The sequence below is a fragment of the Prionailurus viverrinus genome, chromosome A3 (assembly GCF_022837055.1).
Source record: "Prionailurus viverrinus isolate Anna chromosome A3, UM_Priviv_1.0, whole genome shotgun sequence".
Lineage (NCBI taxonomy): Eukaryota > Metazoa > Chordata > Mammalia > Carnivora > Felidae > Prionailurus > Prionailurus viverrinus.
Window position 1 is genome coordinate 25,347,048 of NC_062563.1, and position 23,378 is coordinate 25,370,425.

The 23,378-nt window shown below is 47.2% G+C and overlaps 1 protein-coding gene across 4 annotated transcripts in view; it reads right to left on the reverse strand.

Moving 5' to 3' along the window:
• Positions 1 to 930: 930 nt before the first annotated feature.
• ZNF341 (zinc finger protein 341) overlaps positions 931 to 23,378 on the reverse strand; it is a 46,932-nt gene continuing 24,484 nt past the window's right edge. For all 4 annotated transcript variants that reach the window (XM_047853213.1, XM_047853216.1, XM_047853215.1 and 1 more), the window contains 6 exons: positions 19,689 to 19,897; positions 12,319 to 12,415; positions 9,549 to 9,681; positions 5,916 to 6,027; positions 5,589 to 5,659; positions 931 to 3,449 (listed from right to left, as the gene is read on the reverse strand). In XM_047853213.1, coding sequence (XP_047709169.1) covers positions 2,920 to 3,449; positions 5,589 to 5,659; positions 5,916 to 6,027; positions 9,549 to 9,681; positions 12,319 to 12,415; positions 19,689 to 19,897 — 1,152 coding nt within the window. In that variant the 3' untranslated portion in view covers positions 931 to 2,919. The remainder of the gene's footprint in view (positions 3,450 to 5,588; positions 5,660 to 5,915; positions 6,028 to 9,548; positions 9,682 to 12,318; positions 12,416 to 19,688; positions 19,898 to 23,378) is intronic.

Here is a 23,378-nt window from a genome sequence, read left to right on the forward strand (position 1 = left end):
ACTTCATTCTCCCAGCATCTTGGAGGTCTATGAGGGACTCTGGGGTCCTGGAGCAGCTCTGTTGTCAACTTAGCGTGACCCTTGACCAAGGGCCTTCCCCTTTCTAGGCCTCAGTCATCCCATCTGCCTACCTAGGAGGGATTTAGTTATTATGGTCCAAGCTTCCTCCCTTGCAGTCCAACTGTGCATCTATTAAATATTAGGACTTGGGGAGCCCGGGTGGCTCAGTCGGTTAAGCGGCCGACTTCGGCTCAGGTCACGATTTCACGGTCCGTGAGTTCGAGCCCCGCGTCGGACTCTGTGCTGACCGCTCAGAGCCTGGAGCCTGTTTCAGATTCTGTGTCTCCCTCTCTCTCTGACCCTCTCCCGTTCATGCTCTGTCTCTCTCTGTCTCAAAAATAAATAAAAGTTAAAAAAAAAAATTAAAAAAAAATAAATATTAGGACTTGATATTTTCCTTGTTCTTTTTTTTAATGTTTATTTATTTACTTCGAGAAAGAGAGAGAGCGAGAGAGCAGGGGAGGGGCTGAGAGAGAGCAGGGAGAGAGAATCCCAAACAGGCTCCACGCTGATAATGACATGAGGCTCGAACCCACTAATTGTGAGATCATGACCTGAGCGGAAACCAAGAGTTAGATGCATAGCCGACTGAGCCACCCAGGTGCCCCAATATGTCCCTTGGTCTGTGGCCTGGCTCTGCCACTTACTGTTGTGTGATTTGGAGCTGCTTAACCTCCCTGTGCCTTTTGCCTCATCTCGGCCATAAAATGGAATTAGAAGTAGCACCCACCTCAAAGTGCTTAGGACATGTCAGGCATGGCACAGGTACCTAGTCAACATTAGTCTTCACGATTATTGGTAAATGTTCATGCGTGTGTATACTGATAGGCAGAGACAGAAATATAAAACAGTTGTATTAGGATGGAGATGTGATTTTTTAACATTTTATTTAATGTCACGATTGTTAAAAATGTTTAATGTCTCCCATGACTCCTCCACTGTAGAGAATAAAATCCAAATTCTTTAACCAAGAGTATCTCTGATTCAACATCAACTCCTATTTCAATAGAGCAAAGTGGCTAACAGCACATGGAGGCAGGCCATTCCTGCCTGAATCCCAGCTCTGTGACTGACTAGCTGTGTGAACTTGGGCGAGGAGCTCTGTGTCTGTTTCCTCATTTGTGAAATAAGTTACAATTTCCACCCGATGGGGCTGAAGTGCTGTGTACCCATCACGTGGAAGTGTCCATCAGGTGGAAGCTGGAAGCATATTAGCAATTGTCATGATCTACCTACTACCGCTAAATCTCTGGCCACCCTGGACCTTGCATTAGCCCCAGAATTATACCTCGAAGGCCTTGCTCATGGCTCGCTCTCCCTGGCATGCCTTCCCCCCTTTATCCATCCATCAAAACATTCTGTGTCAAGGACCAGCTCAAATGTGACCTCCCCTGGACAGATCTTCAGTCCTCGCCAGTCCTTCCTCTGGCCCTGAAGGCTGGGTGGGCTTACAGTTCTCACTGCCTCAGCTGTGTGCCACTTCCTCACTTGCTGTTCCTCCTGCATCACACCCTTCCTGAGGGGAAGATGGGCTTGCTCTCAGCTCCAGCCCACAGCCCCAGCACAGATGTCTGAGGGACGTACCAGCCTTTGAGGAAACTGAGTCATCAAACTGAGCCTGACAGCCCTGCCACGCCCCACCCTATCCCTTCTCCAGCCCATTTCCTCTCCTGTAACTGACCAGTGTGGCCCAGCAGGGTGGTTGCGGATATAAATGAGGAAACACTGGTCAAGGTCCCCTTTCTCTTCCCTGCCTCCCTGATTCACTCCTCCTCTGGACTAGCTGGGGAGGCGGAGAGAGTGCTGGCGGTGGGGGCAACTACGGATTCTAGAGGCCTGCTTGAGATGGACTTCTGGCTCTGATCAGAGCTTCTGATGCAGTAGCGTTTGGGGCAAGGCCCAGGATCCTGCATTTTCAAAAGTGAGTTAAAACCTCTTCCATGGCCATGCTCTGAAATAACCATTCCGGGAGCACCAAACCTCTCCATGGCTAACAGGGCAGCACAGCTGTGTGCAAGGGGCCATGGGACCTCTCAGCCCCCACACACTTTGGAGGAGGGAGTGCTGCCACCCAGGGGCAGAAACTCCCAAGGCTCGGGCCTGAGCCATTGGGTACACATTTTGATAAAAACATTTATTGAGCACTTTTCAAGTGCCAAGCATTATGCCAAGTCCTCTGCACGTTTCATCATACTGGACCCCACGACAGCCCTATGGAGTTGAACTGTCATCCCACCCCCCACTGTACAGGTGAGAAATACAGGGCTCAGAGAGGTAAAGTGACTTACCCAAGGTCACACAGCAAGTGAGCAGCAGTGTTTAGATGTGAAGCCAAAACTGGCTGATAGCTGCACTCTTAACCATGACACTTGAGTGCCGCCTAAATGCCTACATCACAGAGTCACCTGGGGATATCATAAGGGACTGTGTATGAAAAGGTCCAGCAGATCAGGGCTCTAACAATCTCAGGCCTCCAGAAGAGCAGCTTGACTAAAGGCCACACCAAGACAGCCTGGAGGAGGGGCGGGCAGGACCACCCTGTCTTCTCTCTTAGGTGGGCCGACACCAGCCTGGACCAGCCAGACCCTGGGGTTGCTCAGCTCGGCCATCTCTCTTCTCTCCACTGCCCTGACCTGGAAGCTGTAGGCAGCCCTGCCTCAGATTCCAGAATGCTTCAGGGCTCTCCAGCAGAATTGGGGCCATGGCAGGCTGGCCACAGGCCAGGGTTTATACATGACACTCCAAAAGGATTTCAGCCCATGGCTCACTTCCGTTGGAAAGAATCTCTAGCTGGCCCCTGACGTCTGGACCCAAAGGTGAGCATGAGGCCAGGCTCTGGGAGCAAACCCTGCGGGTCCATCACTCTGAGGCCTGGATGTACACAGGCACAGCGAGCATGGCACATGGGCCCTCAGTCCCTGCCTGCAGCTCCGCCAGCGCCAGGTTGGAGCCTAGGCTCTCGGCATGCCCAGGCACTACCAGCTCAGGCTCGCCACCCACCGTGCCACCCACTACGATGGACAGCACTGCATCTGGCTCTGAGAAGGGCGGCTTGCCTGGGGCAGCCTCCGGCACAGGCCCAGCCCCTGTGTCTTTCAGTTCCTCCAGCCCCAGCGGGTCAGGCAGGGGGGTCACCACCTTGCGCCCACCACTGCTGCCGCTGCGGGGGGCCGCCCTCCTCCGGGAGGGCCGCCGGGCTTGCAGGTCCTTGTCCTTTTGGGGCCCAAGGCGGCAGCGGTGATCCTTGAGGTATTTGTGTCGGGAAAAGCCCTTGGCACAGCCAGCACAGCGGAACTTGTAGTTGCCCGTGTGGGCGCGCTGGTGCTCCGCGAGGTGGGCACGGCGGCTGAAGGACTTGCTGCACAGGGCGCACTTGTGGAGCTTCATGCCTGGGGTGGGGGGAGGGGGGCAAAGTCAGAGAGAGGCACTCAGACCCCTTACTTTGCAACCGCACCTCTGCACTTGGGATAAAACCCAGTCTCTCGGCTTGTCCTGTGAGCGCGTGCGTGATCTGGGCCCTGCTCCCTGCCAGTCTCATCTCCCCACTTCTCCCAGCTGAGCATGTGTGCGATCTGGGCCCCTGCTCTCCTGCCAGTCTCATGTCTCCCCTTCTTCCAGCCACTGACTCGCGGCCAGCCACACATGCCTTCCTCAGGGCACTAAGCTGGCTCCTGCCTCTGGGCCTTTGCACTTGCTGTTTCCTTCTGCCTGGAATAGGATGTTCAGCCCCCAAACCTTAGCTAACTTAGCCAGGTCACCATCATCTCTTTCCTCTCTGGTCTGTCTGTCTCACCCTGGCGCCCTCAGACCATCCCCACAGGGCAGCTAGAAATGGCTTCATGAAATACACAAAGGATTGTGACATTCTCTGCTCTGAACCTTCCAGTGATTTGCCAAGTTCCCCACAAAGCCCTGTGCAGTCTGACCACTCCCTTCACCTCTCAGCCCCATTCCCTCCTTCCCCCCACTTGTTCTCTGAGCTCCATACTCCCACTCAGCTCTCCTGGTCTTAAACACCCCCAGTCCCTTCTCTGCCTCAAGATTTTGTACTTGCTCCCTCCTTCTGGAAGCTATTTCCTGGCTTTTCTCATCCCTTAAGACAGCTCTCATGTCACCTCCTCCAGGAGACTGTCCCTGATACCTGCCTCATATCTTTCTCTGCCCCCTCACTGTTTATTCCTGTCTTTGTAGTCTGCATACTTCTCTGTAACATACTTATTTGTTTGTTGTTCATTTTCAATCTTTGCCACTGAATGCTAAGCTTCCCCAGGAGGGCAGGGTGGGGATCTGCCCATCTGATTCCCCCATGTCACCTCCAGAGTCTGACATGTGATAAGTTCTCAATAGTCACTCACTCAATGAATCACTGGTGCCTCCATATCCACCATGAAGGCAAGTCCAGCCCACACTCAGCCTGAGCCATGCTCTCCTCAGCCTCCCTCAGATGAAGGCTCAGAGAGGGGCAGAGACTTGCATGAGGCAACACGGCAGGACAATGTTAGTGCTAAAAATCAAACTCAGGCCATCTGTCTGCGAGGTCCTCAACTCTATGCTCTCAGTTTTCAAACTATCTTTAGCAACTAAATCCTTTCTTTAAACCCATGATTCTTAACCAGGGGCAATTTTACCGTCCAGGAGACTTTTGTCCCCTGGAGACATTTGTGGTTGTCCTAACTGTGGGGAAGAAGCCACTGACATCTAGAGGGTAGAGGCTAGTATATTGCTAAACATCCTATAATGCACATGGCAGCCCCCTCATACAGCATCAGCCACTACAAAATATCAATAGTGCCAAGAAACCATGTTCTAGCCCAAACGGTATGTGGAAAGACAGCCAAGCTGCTCTGGGGATGCAGCAGCACCCAAGGAAGAGCCATGGAGCCCCTGGGAAACCGAGGAGCGGGGTGAAGACCCTTGCTCCACACCCCACCTGCCCCGCTCTGCTGAGGGTACCAAGGAGCCTTCCTGGCCGTGTCTTGGAGCCAGCTGGAATCTGATCTCCCTCCACACCTGATCCACACCTCTATCACACCGGGCCCCTCTCTGATTTATGAGCTATCTCCTCTTAGGTCAGCTTCCCCTCAGCCCGGGGGACTGTATCTGACTCACCTCTGTAGGACCCTGAGGTCCCTAATGCAGGCCTGGTTCATGGCTCACACGAGCAAAAGTCTGTTGGCTGGAATATACCAGGCAGTGATTAAAAGCCACATGGGAGGGGCGCCTGAGTGGCTCAGTCAGTTAAGTAGCCGACTTCGGCTCAGGTCATGATCTCACAGTCTGTGAGTTCGAGCCCCGCGTCAGGCTCTGTGCTGACAGCTCGGAGTCTGGAGCCTGTTTCAGATTCTGTGTCTCCCTCTCTCTGACCCTCCCCTGTTCATGCTCTGTCTCTCCCTGTCTCAAAAATAAATAAAACGTTAAAAAAAAAAAAAAAAAAAAGCCACATGGGATGTGCCTGCTGTTTCCAGAGGGCCTGCCCCAGGGACTTTGAGCTGAACCAGACCCTGTTGATAGGTCCAGGAGTCACTTACCAGAGTGGGAGAGGATATGAGCCTTCAGTTTGTCCGGCCGATTGAACTCTTTACTGCAGCCCGTGTGTGTCCTAGAACCCAAAACCACTGGTCAGAGGGATCTCACCAAACTCAGGACTCTCTTGCTGGCCTCTGTGCTAGTGCAGGGCATGAGGGACTTCCTGTTTACCCAAAGGGCCAGGCTGGGAAGCAGAGGGGGGAATAGGTAGGCAGGCCAGGCCCACAGCAGGAAAAAGGAGAGAGGGCCTTCAGAAACTCAGCCCTGACGTTTTTGTGTCCCACTGCTGGGTAAAGCTGCCCCTCCCACTCATGCCAGTTTCTACTCACGAGAAGGGGCATTTATATTTCTTGAATGGCTCATGGATCAACATGTGTCTCTTCAGTTTGTCCTTACGGTTGAACGCAGACTCGCACACAGAGCATTTGTAGGGCTTCTCACCTGTAGAAGACACAGATGGAGGCGGGGGAGGGAGTCCCATGAGATGGAGTCCGAATATGGGGCACACTAGAGGGTAGCAGCTCCTCTAAAGAAGTGGCCTGGGAGAAAACAGCCTTTCCCATTCCTCATGACTTTGTTTTTCCAAGGAGAAGAAGGGAGCTATTTCAGAGAGGGCGGTCAGAAAAGGCTTGGGGCGCCTGGGTGGCTCAGTAAGTTAAATGTCCGATTTTGGCTCAGGTCATGATCTCATGGTTTGTGGGTTTGAGCCCCACATTGGGCTCTGTGCTGACAGCTCAGAGCCTGGAGCCTGCTTTAGATTTTGTGTTTTCCTCTCTGTCTGCCCCTCCCCTGCTCATGCTCTATCTCTGTCTCTCAAAAATAAATAAATAAAGATTGAAGTTTAAAAAAGAAAAGAAAAGAAAAGAAAAGGCCTTTCTGATGAGACAAGAAGGGAGATGTGAGGTAGGAGGGGAGCAAGCCATGATGGAAACCAGAGTCAGGGTCCCAGGCTGAAGCAAAGGTGGGAGTGTGTGGTATGTCTGAAGACAGGGGAGGCCAGTATGGCTGGAACAGAGTAGGGGAGAGAGAATGAGGCAGAAGGGGAGGTTAGCGAGACAGCCTGGCCCAACAGGGAGAGCCTGGAAGGCCTGGGTTTTTACTCTGAGCAAGAGGAGAAGCCACCAGAGTGGCTGAGCAGAGGGAGGACCGATCTGACTTAAGAGTTTCACAGTCTCCTTCTAGCTGCATGCAGAAAATACAGTGAAGGGGTGGGGGTGGAGGCATGGGAAGCAGCCAGTACAGGCAACGTCAGGAAGGCAGAATCGGCAGCCTTTGCCAATGGATTGACTGTGGGGTGTGAGGGGAAGGGTGTCAAGGACGAGTCTAAGGTGGGCCTGAGTGACAGGTGAATGGTTGTGGCATTTACTGAAAGGGGCCCACTGAGGCAGAGAGGGGAATTATACCTTATTTACTGGAATCGTTGTAATGAACTATGAGGTAAGTACTGGATGAGAAAACTGAAGGTCACGGTCTCCACCTAGTGTTTGGGGGAACTAAGACGCCGGCCCAGCAGTGTGATGCAGAGTCTACCTGAGTGGCTCCTCGTGTAGGCTGCAAAAGAATCTGGCGGGGGGGCGGGGGGGGGGGGGCGGCAGGAGGGGAGGAAAGCAGCTCTCACCTGACAGCTCTCATCAGGGCTTACAACCTGTCCTGTGGAAAAGGACTGTTACTGGGCTGTCTGGACTGTCTGGATTGCCTGCCATTATTTCCTCTCTGTTCCCTCTCTGGAATGAATAAAGTACTTTTGAAAAATGCCAACCCGGTGATTAAGGAAATTCTGGTCCTTATAATGGAATGCTCTGCAGTCATTAAAAAGATTAGTGTCCATCTGTGTTTCTTGATCTGGAAAGATCTCCTGGCCATACTGCTAAGTAAGGAAAGAAATTTGTAGAACAGCTTAAGACAAAAAATGAAAAGAAATGCAATCCTCATACTCCCAAATGGCCCTAGTCATAGGTGTTTGTATACACACAGAATATGCAGGGAGAAAGTTGAGGGAGGGTACACACCAAACTACCGGTAACAATTAGGATTTGAAGGGAGAACTTAACATTTTACTTTATGTACTTCTATACTGCTTCATTTATTTTATTTTGTTTTGTTTGAGAGAGAGAGACCGAGAGACACAGAGAGAGAGAGAGCATGTGCACGCAAGTAGTGGAAGGGCAGGGAGAAAGGGGGATGAAGGATCCGAAGCAGGCGGTGCGCTGACAGCAGAGAGCCCAATTTGGGGCTTGAACTCACGAACTGTAAAATCATGACGTGAGCTGACGTCAGATGCTTAACCGATCAAGCCACCCAGGTGCCCTTAATACTGCTTCATTTTTAAAATAAGCATATACTTTTGAACAAAAATTTTTTAATATTTATTAATTCTGAGAGAGAGAGAGAGAGAGAGAGAGGGAGAGAGAGAGAGAGAGAGAACACAGTGGGGAGGGGCAGAGAGAGATGCAGAGAGAATCCCAAGCCGGCTCTAACCCAGCAGGGTAGAACCCAATATGGGGCTCGATCTCATGAATCTCGAGATCATGACCCAACCCTAAATCAAGAGTCAGATGCTTAACCCAACGAGCCACCCAGGTGCCCCTTGCATAATAATTTTTAAAACTATAAACAGAGTAATTTGGTAATATCTACCAAAATTACCAATGCATACACTTTTTAAGATTTATTATTTTTTAAAAAAGTTTTTATTTATTTATTTACTTATTTATTTTAAATGTTTATTTTTGAGAGAGAGAGGAAGAGAGCACAAGTTGGGGAGGGACAGAGAGATGGGGATTCAGGACAGATTCACTGAATCTGAAGCTCTGAGCTTCAGCAACTAGCCTTGAGAGGCCTGAGAAAATTGAAACTTAAAAGCTTAAGTTATGGGAAACTGAAACCTAACCAAGCTTAACCAGCTTGTTCCGCTTCTGTACAATTGCTTGGCATGCCCATGTATTCCTGATCAATCATTATTGCCTGGCACATCCGTATATTCTTGATCAACCATTGTTACTTGGCACATCCGTGCACTCCTGATCAATCATTGTGATACCCGTACCCCCGGTTGTGGTCTGACCTAAAGGCAGGAACCAATCGAATACTGTTAAGTGTCCAACTTTAAACACCAACCAATCGCAGCTCTGTAACTGTGGAAAATTCCTGATTTCCCCATGACTTGTTTGTACCTGTCTATAAAAGGGGTGTAAAAACCTCTCTCAGGGCCTCTTGGCGTCACCGGCAACGGGGGCGCAGAGGTCCAGGTTCAAACCTGCAATAAATGACCCTTGCTGCTTAGCTTTGACTCTGGACTCTGGTGGTTCGTTTTTGGGGGTCTCTTAGACTCTGGGTGTTTCAGCCTGAATCTGAAGCTGACAGGCTCCGAGCTGTCAGCAACCAGCCTGATGCGGGGCTCGAACTCACGAACCATGAGATCATGATGTGAGCTGAAGTCGGACGCTTAACCGACTGAGCCACTGCACTGACAGCCATGAGTCCTGCTTGGGATTCTCTCTCTTTACCTCTCTCTCTGTCTCTCCCTTGTGCTCTCTCTCAAAAATAATAAATATATAAACTTAATAAAAAAACTTAAAAGAAAATGTCAATGTGTCTCAACTGGGGAGCCAAGGAGAGGGGGTTGGGTGGGAATTCTGTAGTGAGAACAGGACCCCCACCCCTAGGGGCTCAGAATGGCCTGAGTGAGCTGTTGGGGGCAGAGCCAAGAGTCCTCCCCACCAGCCTACAGAGATTCAGCTCTACCTTAGTGTTGGTGGGAACCCTTTGTTCACTTGAGAGGGCAGGTGGGTAGGGGGCCAGAAAGGAGATGGGGAGGGGGATGAAGAGAGAGCGGGGGACGGACAAGACGGGGAGGGAGAAGAAGGCTGGAGAAAGACAGGGGCAAAGGCTAGAGGGGGGTGGGAAAGGGAAGAGAGAGGGAGGGGGGCTGGGCAGGAGTTGATGGGGGGCAGGGCACTCACCTGAGTGGATGTGAGCATGCAGTTTGAGGTAGTGCTCTCGCCGGAAGAACTTCTTGCACACCTGGCACTTGAACCTGCCCCCACTGCCGTGGGTGGGCAGATGACGCCGTAGGTAGCGCTCACAAGGAAACACCTGGCAGAAGAGACGAGTTGGCATTAGGTCTGACTCACTAACCCTCACCACCTCCTGAGCTCAAGGGGCTCCTCATTCCCAGCAGTTGTGGAAACCATTCTCCCACCAGGATCAGGGCCCAGTGTCAGGCTTAGAACCTCATGACTCCCACTACTCACCCACAATGCATGTTCTGAGCTTCTGCCAGGCTATTTTTTCTACCCAGAGGGCCTTTCTCTCTTAGCCTGACAAATTTTTATTTATCCTTCAAGACCCAACTCAGGTGTCACTGCTTCTGTGAAGCCCTCTCTGACTTTTCAATGCCGTGCCAGGCAAAACAAATCCTGCCCTTGAATGTTCATCTATATTTATTTGTTTACCATCTGTTTATCTGTTTGTGTTTAAAACATTTTTTTTTAACATTTACTCATTTTTGAGAGTGAGAGAGACAGAGCATGAGCGGGGGAGGGGCAGAGAGAGATGGAGACACAGAATCCGAAGCAGGCTCCAGCCTCAGAGCTGTCAACACAGGGCCTGACATGGGGCTTGAACTCACGGACTGTGAGATCATGACCTGAGCTGAAGTCGGATGCTTAACCGACTGAGCCACCCAGGCGCCCCTGTTTATTTATTGTTTTTTAAGAAAACTCTATCCCCAATGTGGGGCTCAAACTCATGACCCCCAGATCAAGAGTTGCATGCTCTACTGCCTGAGCCAGCCAAGCATCCCTGTTCATCTACATTTTTTAAAAATGCTTATTTATTTTGAGTGAGAGAGAGAGAGAGAGAGAGCGCGCGTGCACACACACATGGGTGCATGAGTGGGGGAGGGGCAGGGGGAGAGGGAGAAAGAGAGAATCCCGAGCAGGCTCTGCACTCAGCGCAGAGCCTGACATGGGGCTTGAATCCACTAACTGTGAGATCATGACCTGAGCCTAAATCAAGAGCCGGATGCTTAACTGACTGAACCACCCAGGCGCCTCCATCTACATTTTTAAAGTCACCATCTAACCCATCTAACCCTGAATTATAACCCTTGGCTTTTATGAGATCTCTAAGAGGGCAGAGGAACTTTCATTTCCCAGCACAGGGCCTGTATGAAATGACTTACATGAAAAAGAAAAAAAATGAAAAGATGAGTAAGTAACTGAAGAAATGAATGAAAAGGTAAGGAAGAGCCAGAAACCATGGAAGTCAAAATCTCCTTCCTCTCCAGCCATAGGAAGGATATTCATTCATTTTTTTCATTCGTTACAGAGAAGTAGTCAAGGTTACAGACTCAACTACTTAGTAGGCCCACCATTTCCTAGCTAGGTGATCTTTCTGTAACTTGGTTTCCCCATCTGTAAAATGGGAATAGTAATAGTATGCCTCCTAGAGTTAAATGACTCAATTCAGATAAGATGCTCAGGACAGCATGTGGCACATGGTTCTTTTTCAACTCATGATACTTTTATTTGGAACACAAATACCAAAGCCCCGAATTAGGCTATATACATAATCAGAAACATCTACAATGAGGCTGAAGAGAGAGAAAGTGCAGAGAGAGAGAGAGGGAGAGAGAGAATCCCAAGCAAGCTCCCCACCATCAGCGCAGAGCCCAATGTGGGGCTTGAAGCCACGAACTGTGAGATTATGACCTGAGCCAAAGTCAACAGTTGGATGCTCAACTGACTGAACCGCCCAGGCACCCCAACAGAAACCAGTTAAACACACTAGGGGGATGCAATCAGCAAAATCCAGACTTTGGGAAACTCCACAAGAATAAATTAAAAGGGGGAAAAAAAGGAGCACTTGTGGGAGAAACTGTTAATAGAAATTTTGGTTATATCAACCAATTGGAGTATGTGAGTCTGATTCAAATAAATAAACCTTATAAAAATTATGATGCTTCGGGGTGCCTAGGTGGCTCAGTCAGTTAAGTGTCTGACTCTTGATTTTGGCTCAGGTCATGATCTCATGATTTCATGAGTTTGAGCCCCACATCGGGCTCTGCACTGACAGTTCGGAGCCTGCTTGAGATTCTCTCTGTCTCCGCCCCTCCCCCACTAGGACCCTATCTCTCTCAAAATAAATACATAAACTTAAAAAAAAAAAGGTTCTCTCTCTCCCTCTCTCTCTCTCTGCCCCTCCCCAACCCTGCGCACAGGCAGGTGCGTGCACTCTCTCAAAAATAAATAAATAAACATTTTCTAAAAATTACGATGTTTCTGAGACACTCAGAAATCGGAACACTGCCTGGCTAGCTGATGACACTAAAGGACAGGCTTCAGTGATGGTTTTCACATTCACTGAAAAGAAGAACCAATGATAACAAGCATAATACATCAGGAAGCTGGAGGCTGCTGTCCTGATGCTGGGCCTGGGCCCAGAAGAGGCCTCACCCCACATTAGCGCAGCCTGGCCCGGCCTGGCCCAGCAGCAGCTCCAGGATGACCATGTGTGGTGTCTAATGGCTAAGATGGGCCAGGCAGGTCCCCTACTCTTCAAAGGTGAAGCGCCTATGGAGACAAGTCCATGGAGACAAGTCTGCGGAGACAAGCCTAGGCTTTGCTGCATGTACTGAGGCGGGAGGGGAGAAGGAGAGAGTGAGGTGTTTGCTCTACCACCTCTCAGCCCCAACTGCTGTCCCAGCTGGGAAAGGGCAGTGGTACCCACCTTTTGGCAGTGCGGGCAGGGGAAGTTGTGAGTGGCGGTCTGCAGGTGGTGCTCCAGGGCTTCAGGAGTAGAGTATTTGTTGACACATTTGACACACCTACACGGAAAGGAGCATGAGAGGTGACAGAGCAGTGTGTGGAGGCTGGGCTGGCCCCACAGACACAGGAACCAGCTATTCTCCTCCTCCCAGGGCCAACACTAGGAGGCAAAATTCTACATTTAATTCATTCCTTTTTTTTTTTTTTTTTTTTTAATAGGCTCCACACCCAACTCATGACCTTGAGATCAAAAGTTCCATGCTTGGGGTGCCTGGGTGGCTCAGTCGGTTAGGCGACTGACTTCGGCTCAGGTCATGATCTCACAGTTTGCGAGTCTGAGCCCTGCATCGGGCTCTGTGCTGACAGCTCGGAGCCTGGAGCCTGCTTCAGATTCTGTTCTCCCCCGCTCTCTACCCCTCCCCTGCTCACACTCTGTGTCTCTCTGTCTCTCAATAATAATAAATAAGCGTTAAAAAAAATTAAAGAAAAAAAAAAAGAAAGAGTTGCATGCTCTACTGACTGAGCCAGCCAGGCACCCTACGAGTCCTTAAAAATGAAAATCAACAATCAATCAATCAATCAGTCAATCAATAAATAAGACCATGTCACATCCTTGCTTAGGCCCTTCAAGGCTCTAGTGGCTTGACCACTCCTACCTGTCAGACTTCATCTTTCTCCACTGCCCACCTCACTCTGCCCCAGCCACCTTGGCCTCCTTAATATTTGTTGAACACACCAAACTCTTTCCTACCTCAGGGCCATTTCACCTGCTGTTCCTGACAACTGGAACACTCTTCCCCAAGTATTCCCTTGGGTAGCACCTTCTTCTCCTTCAGGTCTCACCTCAAATGTCACCTCCTTAGAGATGCCTTCCTTGACCATCCTGTCTCAAGCTGTCCCCTATGGCCCACCCCTGGGCACCCCCCAACTACATCACCCAGTTTTGTTTTCTCCTTAGCACTTACTATTTATAATTATTACTTACTTGTTTGCTTACTTGATTAGTATCTGTCTCTTTCACCAGCAATTGGGCTCTAGAGGCAGGGACCATATCTGTCCCGTTCATAACCTGCTTGAAGCACCAGTGACAATCTGTTATATATGAAAGAGTCAGACAGACAAGGGTCCAGGCCTTGCACCTTCTTATTTCTGACCCTCAGTTTCCTCATCCATAAAATGGGGTAGGAATCCCAAATGGGCCTGCTTCTTGTTAATTCTTAAGATTGTCACAAGAAACAAAGGACACAACCGTGCCAAACAGCTCGTAAATCAAAACAGCATTATAAGTGTGGTCTCTACTCTTTTTTTAACACGCTTTATTTTTTAAAGGTTTATTTATTTTTGAGAGAGAGAGTGCAAGTGGGGGAGGGGCAGAGACAGGGACAGAGGATCTAAAGTTGGCTCCACGCTGATAGCAGGAGCCTAATATGGAGCCCAAACTCATGAACCGTGCGATCATGACCTGAGTCAAAGTTGGACGCTCAACCGACTAAGCCACCCAGGTGCCTCCGCAGTCTCTACTCTTAATATCACTGGTTAACAAGCCTTCAGGTCATAAGCCACTCTGAAGAAAAGACCCCTCCAGTCTCCTGACTATAAAAACATTTGCCGGCAATGGGCCCATTTATGATGAGGTTCCAGTGAGGAATGCTCACAGGTAGGTGAGCAATTTGTGCCAAAAACAGAAACACGGGCCTGGACATCGGTACACCAGGGCCACCACGGGAAACCCACAGGCAGGCTGCACCTGTGGCAGGCCCAGGGGACCCCTTCAGACCACACTCTGAAAACCACAGGCTAAATGCCTCCAGATGGCAAGAAAGAAAGAGCAAGTCAGCTGGGAGCAGAGCTACTGGGGGGACAGAGACCTTGCAAACTGGTGAGATGGGAGAGGAACTTCATGGGCTTTAGCAATGAGGAGACACAGGTTTGTGTGGGAGGTATTTTAGCAATAAGCTCAAAATGCAATAAGCAATAATGCTTAGCAATAAGCATTAAAATTAAAACTCCCTGCCAGAAATGCCACCCTAAGTCATCCAAGGTAACATCCCCAGAGCGGGGGCAAACCAACGTCATGTGCCTGCTGATACGATGCACTGAGGACTGAGCAGCACTTTGTGTGATGCCACTCCTGCATCTAACCTGAGGTCAAATCCGACAAACCCAAACCGAGGACATTCTACAAAATAGCCAGCCTACACTCTTTAAAAATACCACAGTCATAAAAGACAAAGACAGAGTGAGCAACTGTTCCAGCTTAAAGGAGGATAAAAAGACACAATAATTGAATGCAACGTGTGATCCTAGATGGGATCCCAGGCCAGAAAAAACAAATTTTTGTCTATAAGGGATGTTATTGAAATAATAGGAGATTGTTGAATAAGGTCTATAGATTAGGCAACAGAACTGTATTGGTTTAACTTTCTGATTTTGAGAACTACACAGCGCTTATGTAAGAGGGTGCCCTTATTTCTAGAAAATGTACACTAAAGACAAAGGGTAGAAGAGCATCATGCCAGCAAATAATCTTCAAATAGCTCAAAATATAATAAAGCAAATGTGGTAGAGTTAACAGTTGGGAAATCTGGGTGAAGGATATGTTTTTTCTGGAAGTCTGAAATTATGTCAAAGTAAGTTCCTGAAAATGACTGTCTGTGGTATGGGGAAGGGGGTCAGGATAGATGGGGAATTCCTTTTCGTCCTATGCCCATTTTTAGTTCATAAATATTGCACTGTATTATTTTTTGAAGTCGGTAATCAATCTTTTTTAAAGCCCTCATTGATCTTTTTTAAAAGAAATTTTACTAAATACTATTTTTTTTAATTAAAAACTTTTTTTAACATTTAGCTTTGAGAGAGAGAGAGACAGCACGTGAATGGGGGAGGAGCAGAGAGAAAGGGAGACACAGAATCTGAGCTGTCAGCACAGAGCCTGATGCGGGACTCAAACCCACGAACCGCGAGGTGAAGTCAGATGCTTAACCAACTGAGCCACCCAGGCGCCCCTATTTTTTTTTTTTTTAAGTAATCTCTCCAGTCAACATGGGGCTCAAACTCACGACTCTGAGATCAAGAGTCAGGCACTCTTCCGACTGAGCCAGCTAGGCGCCCCTCCTCCATTAATCTTTGACCTGCAAAAGCACTTTTAGAAACTTATTATTTTTTTTAATGTTTACTTATTTTGAGAGAGAGGGGTAGAGAGCCAGCAGGGGAGGGGCAGAGAGAGGAGGAGACAGAGAATCCCAAGCAGGCTCCACACTGTGTGTGCGGAGCCCAATGCAGGGTCCCAACTCATGAACTGTGAAATCATGACCTGAGCAGAAATCAAGAGTCAGACACTTAACTGACTGAGCTACCCTGGCGTCCGTAGGAACTTATTTACAAGTGAGCAAACATGTATGTACAAAGTTGTTCTCTGTAGTGTTGTTTGTAATAATGACAAACTGGAAAAAAACCCAACTATCCTGCAATAAAGGACCAGTTACATAAATTTGGCATGTACAACCGAATACCAAGGAGCCATTTAAAAGGATGAGGCAGGGGCACCTCAGTGGCTCAGTCGGTTAAGTGTCCAACTCTTTTATTTATTTATTAAAAACAATTTTTTTTATGTTTTATTTTATTTTTGAGGGAGAGAGAGAGAGAGAGAGAGAGAGAGTAAGCAGGGGAGGGGCAGAGAGAGAGGGAGACACAGAATCTGAAGCAGGCTCTGAGCTGTCAGCACAGAGGCTGATGTGGGGCTCGAACTCACCAACCGTGAGATCGTGACCTGAGCCAAAGTCGACGCTTAACCGACTGAGCCACCCAGGGGCCCAAGTGTCCAACTCTTAATCTTGGTTCAGACCTTGATCTCAGGGTCATGGGTTCAAGCCCTGCATTGGGCTTTGCGCTGAGCATGGAGCCTCTTAAAAATAAAAAATAAAAAATAAATAAAGAGACGAGGCAGGTCTGTTTGTGCCGAGAAGCAAAGATATCCATATTATGGTTGTGATAACACACACCATGTGTATATACAGTGATCACATCATGTTTCAGTTTGTCAGAAGTTGTGGGACAGGAAGACGGCACAGTGAATTTTCACCGAAGTCAGTAACTGTGTTTGGGATGACCTGACTCACATACAGCCTGTGACAGTTCTACCTCTAAACGTGCTTAGTACTGACACAGATCAAATAACATGTATCAAGAAGTTAAGAGGGATTATCTTTGCATGGCAGGGGGTTTTGTTTTTTTGAGCTTTTTTTGTGCAATTAAAAAAAATCTTTTTCTCTGCATTGAACGTGGATAACTTTTGTAAATAGAAAAAAAAATCAATAGGTGCACCTGGGTGGTTGGTTAAGCATCCGACTTCGGCTCAGGTCATGATCTCACAGCTTGTGAGTTTGAGCCCCACTTTGGGCTCTGTGTTGACAGCCCAGAGTCTGCTTGGGATTCTCTCTCTCCTTCTCTCTCTGCCCCTCCCCTGCTCACACACACTCTCTCTCAAAAATAAATAAATAAACTTTAAAAAATGCCCTCTCTTTGCTATAAAAAATAATAATAAAAATTTTTTAAAAAGAAAAAAAAACAATAAATCTTACTTTTAAAAGGAAAAAAATCAATATATAGCACATATATAGTGGCACACATAAAATTAACTTGAGGGGCTTGGGGTTTGGGAAGGCACCATAGGCAGGCCAAGGCAATGTGGTCCAAAGGGAGCAGAGCAGAGAGACCAATGTGGGCTGGGACCCTGAAAATAGTATGAAGCCACCCTACTTGCCCAAACATTACTGTGAAACAGCAATAAATTCTCACTTCACTTATGCCACAGTTATTTGGAGTCTCTATTGCATGCAACCAAACCTATATCTAAATTGTACAAATAATGATAATTGCAGCAATGACATTTATTGAGCACCTACTCTGTTCCAGGTATCATGTCTAAGAGCCTCATAGTCGTCTTAACTAATCCTCATAGATAATCCCACACAGTAGGCACTATAGTTATCCCCATCTCACAGATGAGGAAACAGAGGGTCAGAGTGGCCAAATACCTTGCCAAGGTCATCTACTGGGCATGTAGTCAAGCTGGGATTTGAGCACAGACAGGTGGCTCCGGAGCCCTTATCATTATTACTCAAGACACCACACCATTCTCAGGCCATCCAGATGGTGGCCTGCCACGGCAGGCCTTAACTTTTGGGCCAAGAGTTTCAATGGCTATAAAGGGTTACTGGCACTGTAATCCTTGTAAGAGAACCTAGAAGAAGAAATTGACTGTAGACACAGAGCCATTAGTACTGGGCTTAACCCTTAGCCTACAGATTCCAAGACCAGAGCTGTGAGGCTTCCAAGGTTCCAGACAAGAGTTTGAATCTCAGCTCTGTGCTGACATTGTTACTCTGGTGGGCAAGTCATTTCTCCCTGAGACTCTGTGTCCTCATCTTCAAAATGGGGAGAACACCACGGCTATGAACTGAACTGTGACCCTCCAAAAATTGTGTGTTGAAGCCCTGACCCTCAATGTGATGGTATTTACAGATAGGACCTTTGGGGGTGATTATGTTTAGATGAGATCATGAGGGTGGGGTCCTCGTCATTGACAGAGTGCCCTTATAAGAAGACCATGTGTCTGTGGTATCGTGTTATGGCAGCCGGAGCTGACTAATATGACCACTTACCTCCCAGGATTGCAGGGATCAATGCCCCTAAGACAGAGCCTGGCCCCTAGTAGATGTTCCCTTCCTTTTATTTGGCTTCTCACTCCAGAGAGCCACACGGCCACAGGAACTCACAGATAATCAATAAACTGATAGGGCAAAAGCAAAATAAAATGCCCCTTGAGTACAAAAGGGAATTACCCATCACTAACTAGAAATCTCCACCCCTTAACTGGCCAAAGCTTTGTCTGGTTTCCTGCCTCTCTGGCTCCACTTCCCAATCGCCCCCAGGCAAGCTGCCCTACACCCATTTCAGTCCCAGTGCTCCCGCTAATTTCTCAAAGCTTTTGTGATTTCTGCAAGGCCCTTCATATCCTGGCCCTAATTTCTAAACATCCCCTGGGCTACATCTAAACATCCTCTCTCACTTTAGCTCTACACAACAATCATTCTAAACCACTTGCTGTTTTATATTATATCTCCACACTTGCTGTTCCTCCTGCTAGGAATGCACTCTACCCTACCGTCTACTTGGCAAACTCCTATTCGTCCTTCAAAACTCGGTTCAGATATCACCGCTTCAAGGATACCTTCCCTGCCGTACATCCCACTGTGGTACTTCTCTATCTCATATCTACATGTATGTTAGCATTTTATCAGAGTATATGGTAAGCACATTTACACACCCATCCCCCTAACAAGCCTGTGCATTCTAAAGTCAAGGGCTGTATTTACTTATCTCTGAACCCGAGAAGTATCTCCCAGGAGTTATGCCTCACTAACAGAGGTTATCAGCCAAATCCCTATAGGTACAAGTTTGTACAGAGAAGCAAAACCATTCCAACATGAAAATATTCACTGAGAACTGGGAGAAGTCCCCAGACAAATACCCCTCTTTGCTTATCACTAACATCTATTCCCATGTACTACATGCCAGGTTTTATGAGGCAGCTGCTACCAGAAGTCACAGGGCAAATGCACAGCAAAATGACTGCAGGGCAAAATTGTGGGATTTCCCAAAGTTACGAAAGTGATGTTGGGTGTATGCAGATAACTAAAGAGAATCTGGAAAAGGGACCAGAAAACCACCAAGAGAAACTCAGTGAGGATGGTCACAGGACTGCTAGCTCCGATGAGAATGATCTGAAGATCCAAGGATGAAACGCATGTGGCCAGACCCCTATGACCGCAACAGAAGACTAAAATGCTGTAAAGGATTGTCAGAAAGAATTACCCCAAACGAGATCTACACTTGGTTCATTCCCTGTCCACCCTAAGAATCAGCATAGAGCTACAACTTTAACCCACATTTTATAGATTATAAAAACAAATGCATCTTGTTTTTATGATTTTGGCTTTCCAACATGTGCTTGCTCATTCCGTTGCATTTGACGAATCTGGGTACCATTCTGACTGTAACCTAAATTTTGTAGATTATTAGACAAACTAATACTTTCATGATATTTTTAGTTTAGAGGGGAAAAAAATCCACACTTTTCCCCCCATGAAGGAAAAAATATTGGTTTCTCCTTTTTAAGATTATTTTTTAGGATAAACATCTGCCAAGTTGAAGAATGACAGGAGGGCCAGCATCTGTTCCCACGGGTCCTTAGCAGTCAGAACCACCGAGCCCACTGGCCCTCAGGGTCCCCGCAGGGAGACGGGGTACGGGCAGTGGGAGGGCACGTACTTGTAGATGGCGCTGTCCTTCTTGGGGCTGTGCTGTGGCAGGAGGCTGTGGGAGTACTGGTGCACACCCAGGTCGTACAGCGAGGGGAAGTCCTTGCCACAGAGGTGGCAGCGGTAGCTCAGCTCCTCCTGGTGGCTCTTGATGTGTTCCAGAAATGTGTCGAGCTTCGGGAAGGTCTGCGCACAGCTTTTGACCACACACTTGTACACCTTGGGGGAAGATACAGGGCAGGGGAGGCAGGCTGTTCCCCCGCTCTCCTGCTGCCGGAGCCCTGTTTTATTTTGATTATAGAGTCCTCTCTGTGTAGCCAGTCATAAGGGCCCCATTACCCTTCCTTCAGGCTCTGTGTGACCTTGCTAGATTTAGAAAAATTACCCCAAACCTGGAAATACAGTAAAAGGACGACATCGTGTCCTTCCATTTTTGTACTAGAGTGGTGGCTCTCCGACTTGAGTCCATCACAGTGAGACTGCTGAGTGCCACCCCCAGAGCATCTGATTCAGCAGGTCTGGGTGGCCTGAATATGTGGCATTCCTAACATGTGCCCAGGAAACGCTGAAGCTGCTGCTCTGGGAACCTCACTCTGAGCAGTGCTATCTAACAAGCCTGCCTATGGCCCTCTCGCTCTCCGGGGGATGGGTCTCGTTTTGACTATTTACTATTGATTAGGATCCAGACTCTATAGTTAAATTTTTACTTGTAGAAAACAGATTCGATGTAAATGATTTTTGTCAAGCAGAAAGGGTAACCCCACAGGTCATGGGCTTTATTGCCGTCTAGGACATTAACCAGATTTGCATCTACCTTAGCAATCTTTTCTGAATATTCCCTTTTTTCACTGACATAATTATACACAGGTATAAATACCAAAGTCTCATATCCTCTTTTGAACTGGCTTTGTCATCCTTCCAGTTTCCTTATTAACGAGTTCTGTAAAATTCTGGCTTATGTTCACTATGTCATTCACTTGAAAATTATGTTTTTAAATTTTGAAAAGTATACCTTTTTTTAACGTTTATTTATTTATTTATTTTTGAGGGAGGGAGGGGGGAGAGAGAGAGAGAGAGAGAGAGAGAGAGAGCGCGCGACCGAGCACACAAGCGTGAGCTGCGGAGGGGCAGAGAGGGAGAGAAAGAATCTCAAGCAGGTTCCTTGCTGCCAGCGCAGAGCTTGATGTGGGGCTCGAACCCATGAACTGTGAGCTCATGACCTGAGCCAAAATCAAGAGTTGGACTGACTGAGCCACCCAGGTGCCCCCAAAATTATACTTTGACAAATATATTCCTGACTGCCTACACAATCCCACATGTTCCTTCTCCCTAACAAAGTGAATCCTGATTTGTTCAGAGTGGCAACATGCCCAGTTAAAACACTTGATCTCCCTGGCTCCCTTTCATCCAGTGTCAGCCATCTGCATCCTTTCTTGCCAGTGACATGCAGGCAGTGGTCTTTAGGGAAGGGGTTACTCCAGAACAAAAAAGGCAGAGGCTTCCTAGGAGAAATCCCCTCTGCTTTTCTCAATTGTCCTGACTGGAATACAGATGTGATGACTGGAGATACAGCAGCCACTACGCAACCTTGAGGAGAAAAGTTACATGCTCAGAATAGTAGGGCTGAAAACTAGGGGAAGCCTGAGTCTATGATGACATATCTGACCTGCTATATAAGCCCAACATTGACTACTTACGGCTTTTTATAACATGAGGGAAGTAAAACCTTACCTAGTAAGCTAGTTGTCTTATTATTTGCAAGTAATAATGAATTCCTAAGTGACTGAGTGCATGCGGTAGCTCCAACTAATGAGAGATCTACAGAGGGCTTCTAGGAAATTTTCTTGCCCCTAAAAAAGGCACAGAGAAGCGAGCCCCTTTTTGCTCATGGATAACACTATATCTGGACTGCTGCCTAGAAAGAGTGACTACCATCCCATAACCACAGATAAGCCATCAGTAGAGAACAAGGTCATACCCTGAGATGGCAGAGACAAGAGTGGGAAGGACACAGAGTTCCTGATGTTGGATTGAGTCAACTGACTGTTTCAGGCCTGGAGCTGCCCAATCTTGTATTTTCTTGTTATGTGCAATGATAAACCTCTTAATTGTGTTAGCAGTCTGAGTCAAAGTTTCCTATGATTTGCCCCATGGGTATCCTAACTTAATTTCATCAACCCCCCTGCTGGGAATCAATCCTAAGGTATAAGCCAGAGATTTGGATGAATATTTGATTACAGTGTTGCTCCCTGTAGTTTTGTTTACAATAGCAAAATACAGTTAATATCCAAAATGTTAAAACAATGGGATTTTTAAAAGTACAACTGTTAAAAATTATGTTTTTTAAAATTAGCGACATGAGAAAATTCTCAGAAGATAAAATTAGGTTAAAAAATAGAAAGCACAAATCTCAAGAGAATTTATGCTTATTAAAAAAAAAAGTCTCGTGGCACCTAGGTGGCTCAGTCAGTTGAGCGTCTGACTTTGGCTCAGGTCATGATCTCGTGGTTCATGAGTTTGAGTTCTGCATCTAGCTTTATGCTGACAGCTCAGAGCCTGGAGCCTGCTTCAGAGTCTCTGTACCCCTCTCTCTGCCCCTTCCTTGTGCACGCTCTCTCTCTCTCTCTCTCAAAAATAAACAAATGCTAAAAAAAAAAAAAATTTTTTTTTAAATCTCAAAAGGCCCTGTATGGATGATTCCATTTGTACAACGTTCTCAAAATGACAAACTCACGAAGATGGAGAACTGATGAGTGGTTTCCAGAAGTTAAAGGTGTTAGGGAAGAGGAGAGTAGGTGTAACTAATGAGCGATGGCACAAGGAAGGTCTTTGTGGTGATGGAATAGTTCTGTACCGTGATGGCAGTGGTGGTTACCCAAACCTGCAAACCTGCACAGGTGGTAAAATGGCACAGAACCATTACTGCATGCCAATGTCAGTTTCCTAGTTTCGGTATCATGCTGTCGTTATGTAAGATGTAACCACCGAGGGAAACTGACTGAAGGGCATAAGGGACATCTCAGTACCATCTTTGCAACTTCCTATGAATCTATAATTCATCCAAGAGAAAAAGCTTAAAAAAAAAAAGCTATCAGAAAAAAAAGCACAATTCAAAATAATATGTGTAGACCAATCCCAATTGTAATAACAATAATACCCCAGGAGCTCCACAAAATATATTGGATTTTGTGCTGCATTCTTGGGATGGTGCATTGCAAGGTGGTTACTGACATAGGGTTTGGCTTTGAACCCTGACCCAGTCAGTTACTGGCAGGGTGACTCTGGATGGGTCATTTCACCCGTCTGGGCCTCAGTTTCTTCATTTGTGTATACTGAAAATGCCTATCTCTAAGGTTGTTATGAAGATTAAATAAAATATTGAATGTAAAGCACTTAGCAGGGTGCCCAGCATATAATAAATGCATTCTTTAAACCTATACATTCTTTACATTTTTCTGAATTTTCTAATTCTACATTGGATACATGATACTTTTATAAGAAGAAAAAAATAACAATAAAACTTATTTTAAAAAATAAAGACTGGAATAGAGTTACTATATAATCTAGCAATTCCACACGTAGGTTGATACCCAAGAGAACTGAAAATGTATGTTTATTTTTTTTTTTAATTTTTTTTTTCAACGTTTTTTATTTATTTTTGGGACAGAGCGAGACAGAGCATGAACGGGGGAGGGGCAGA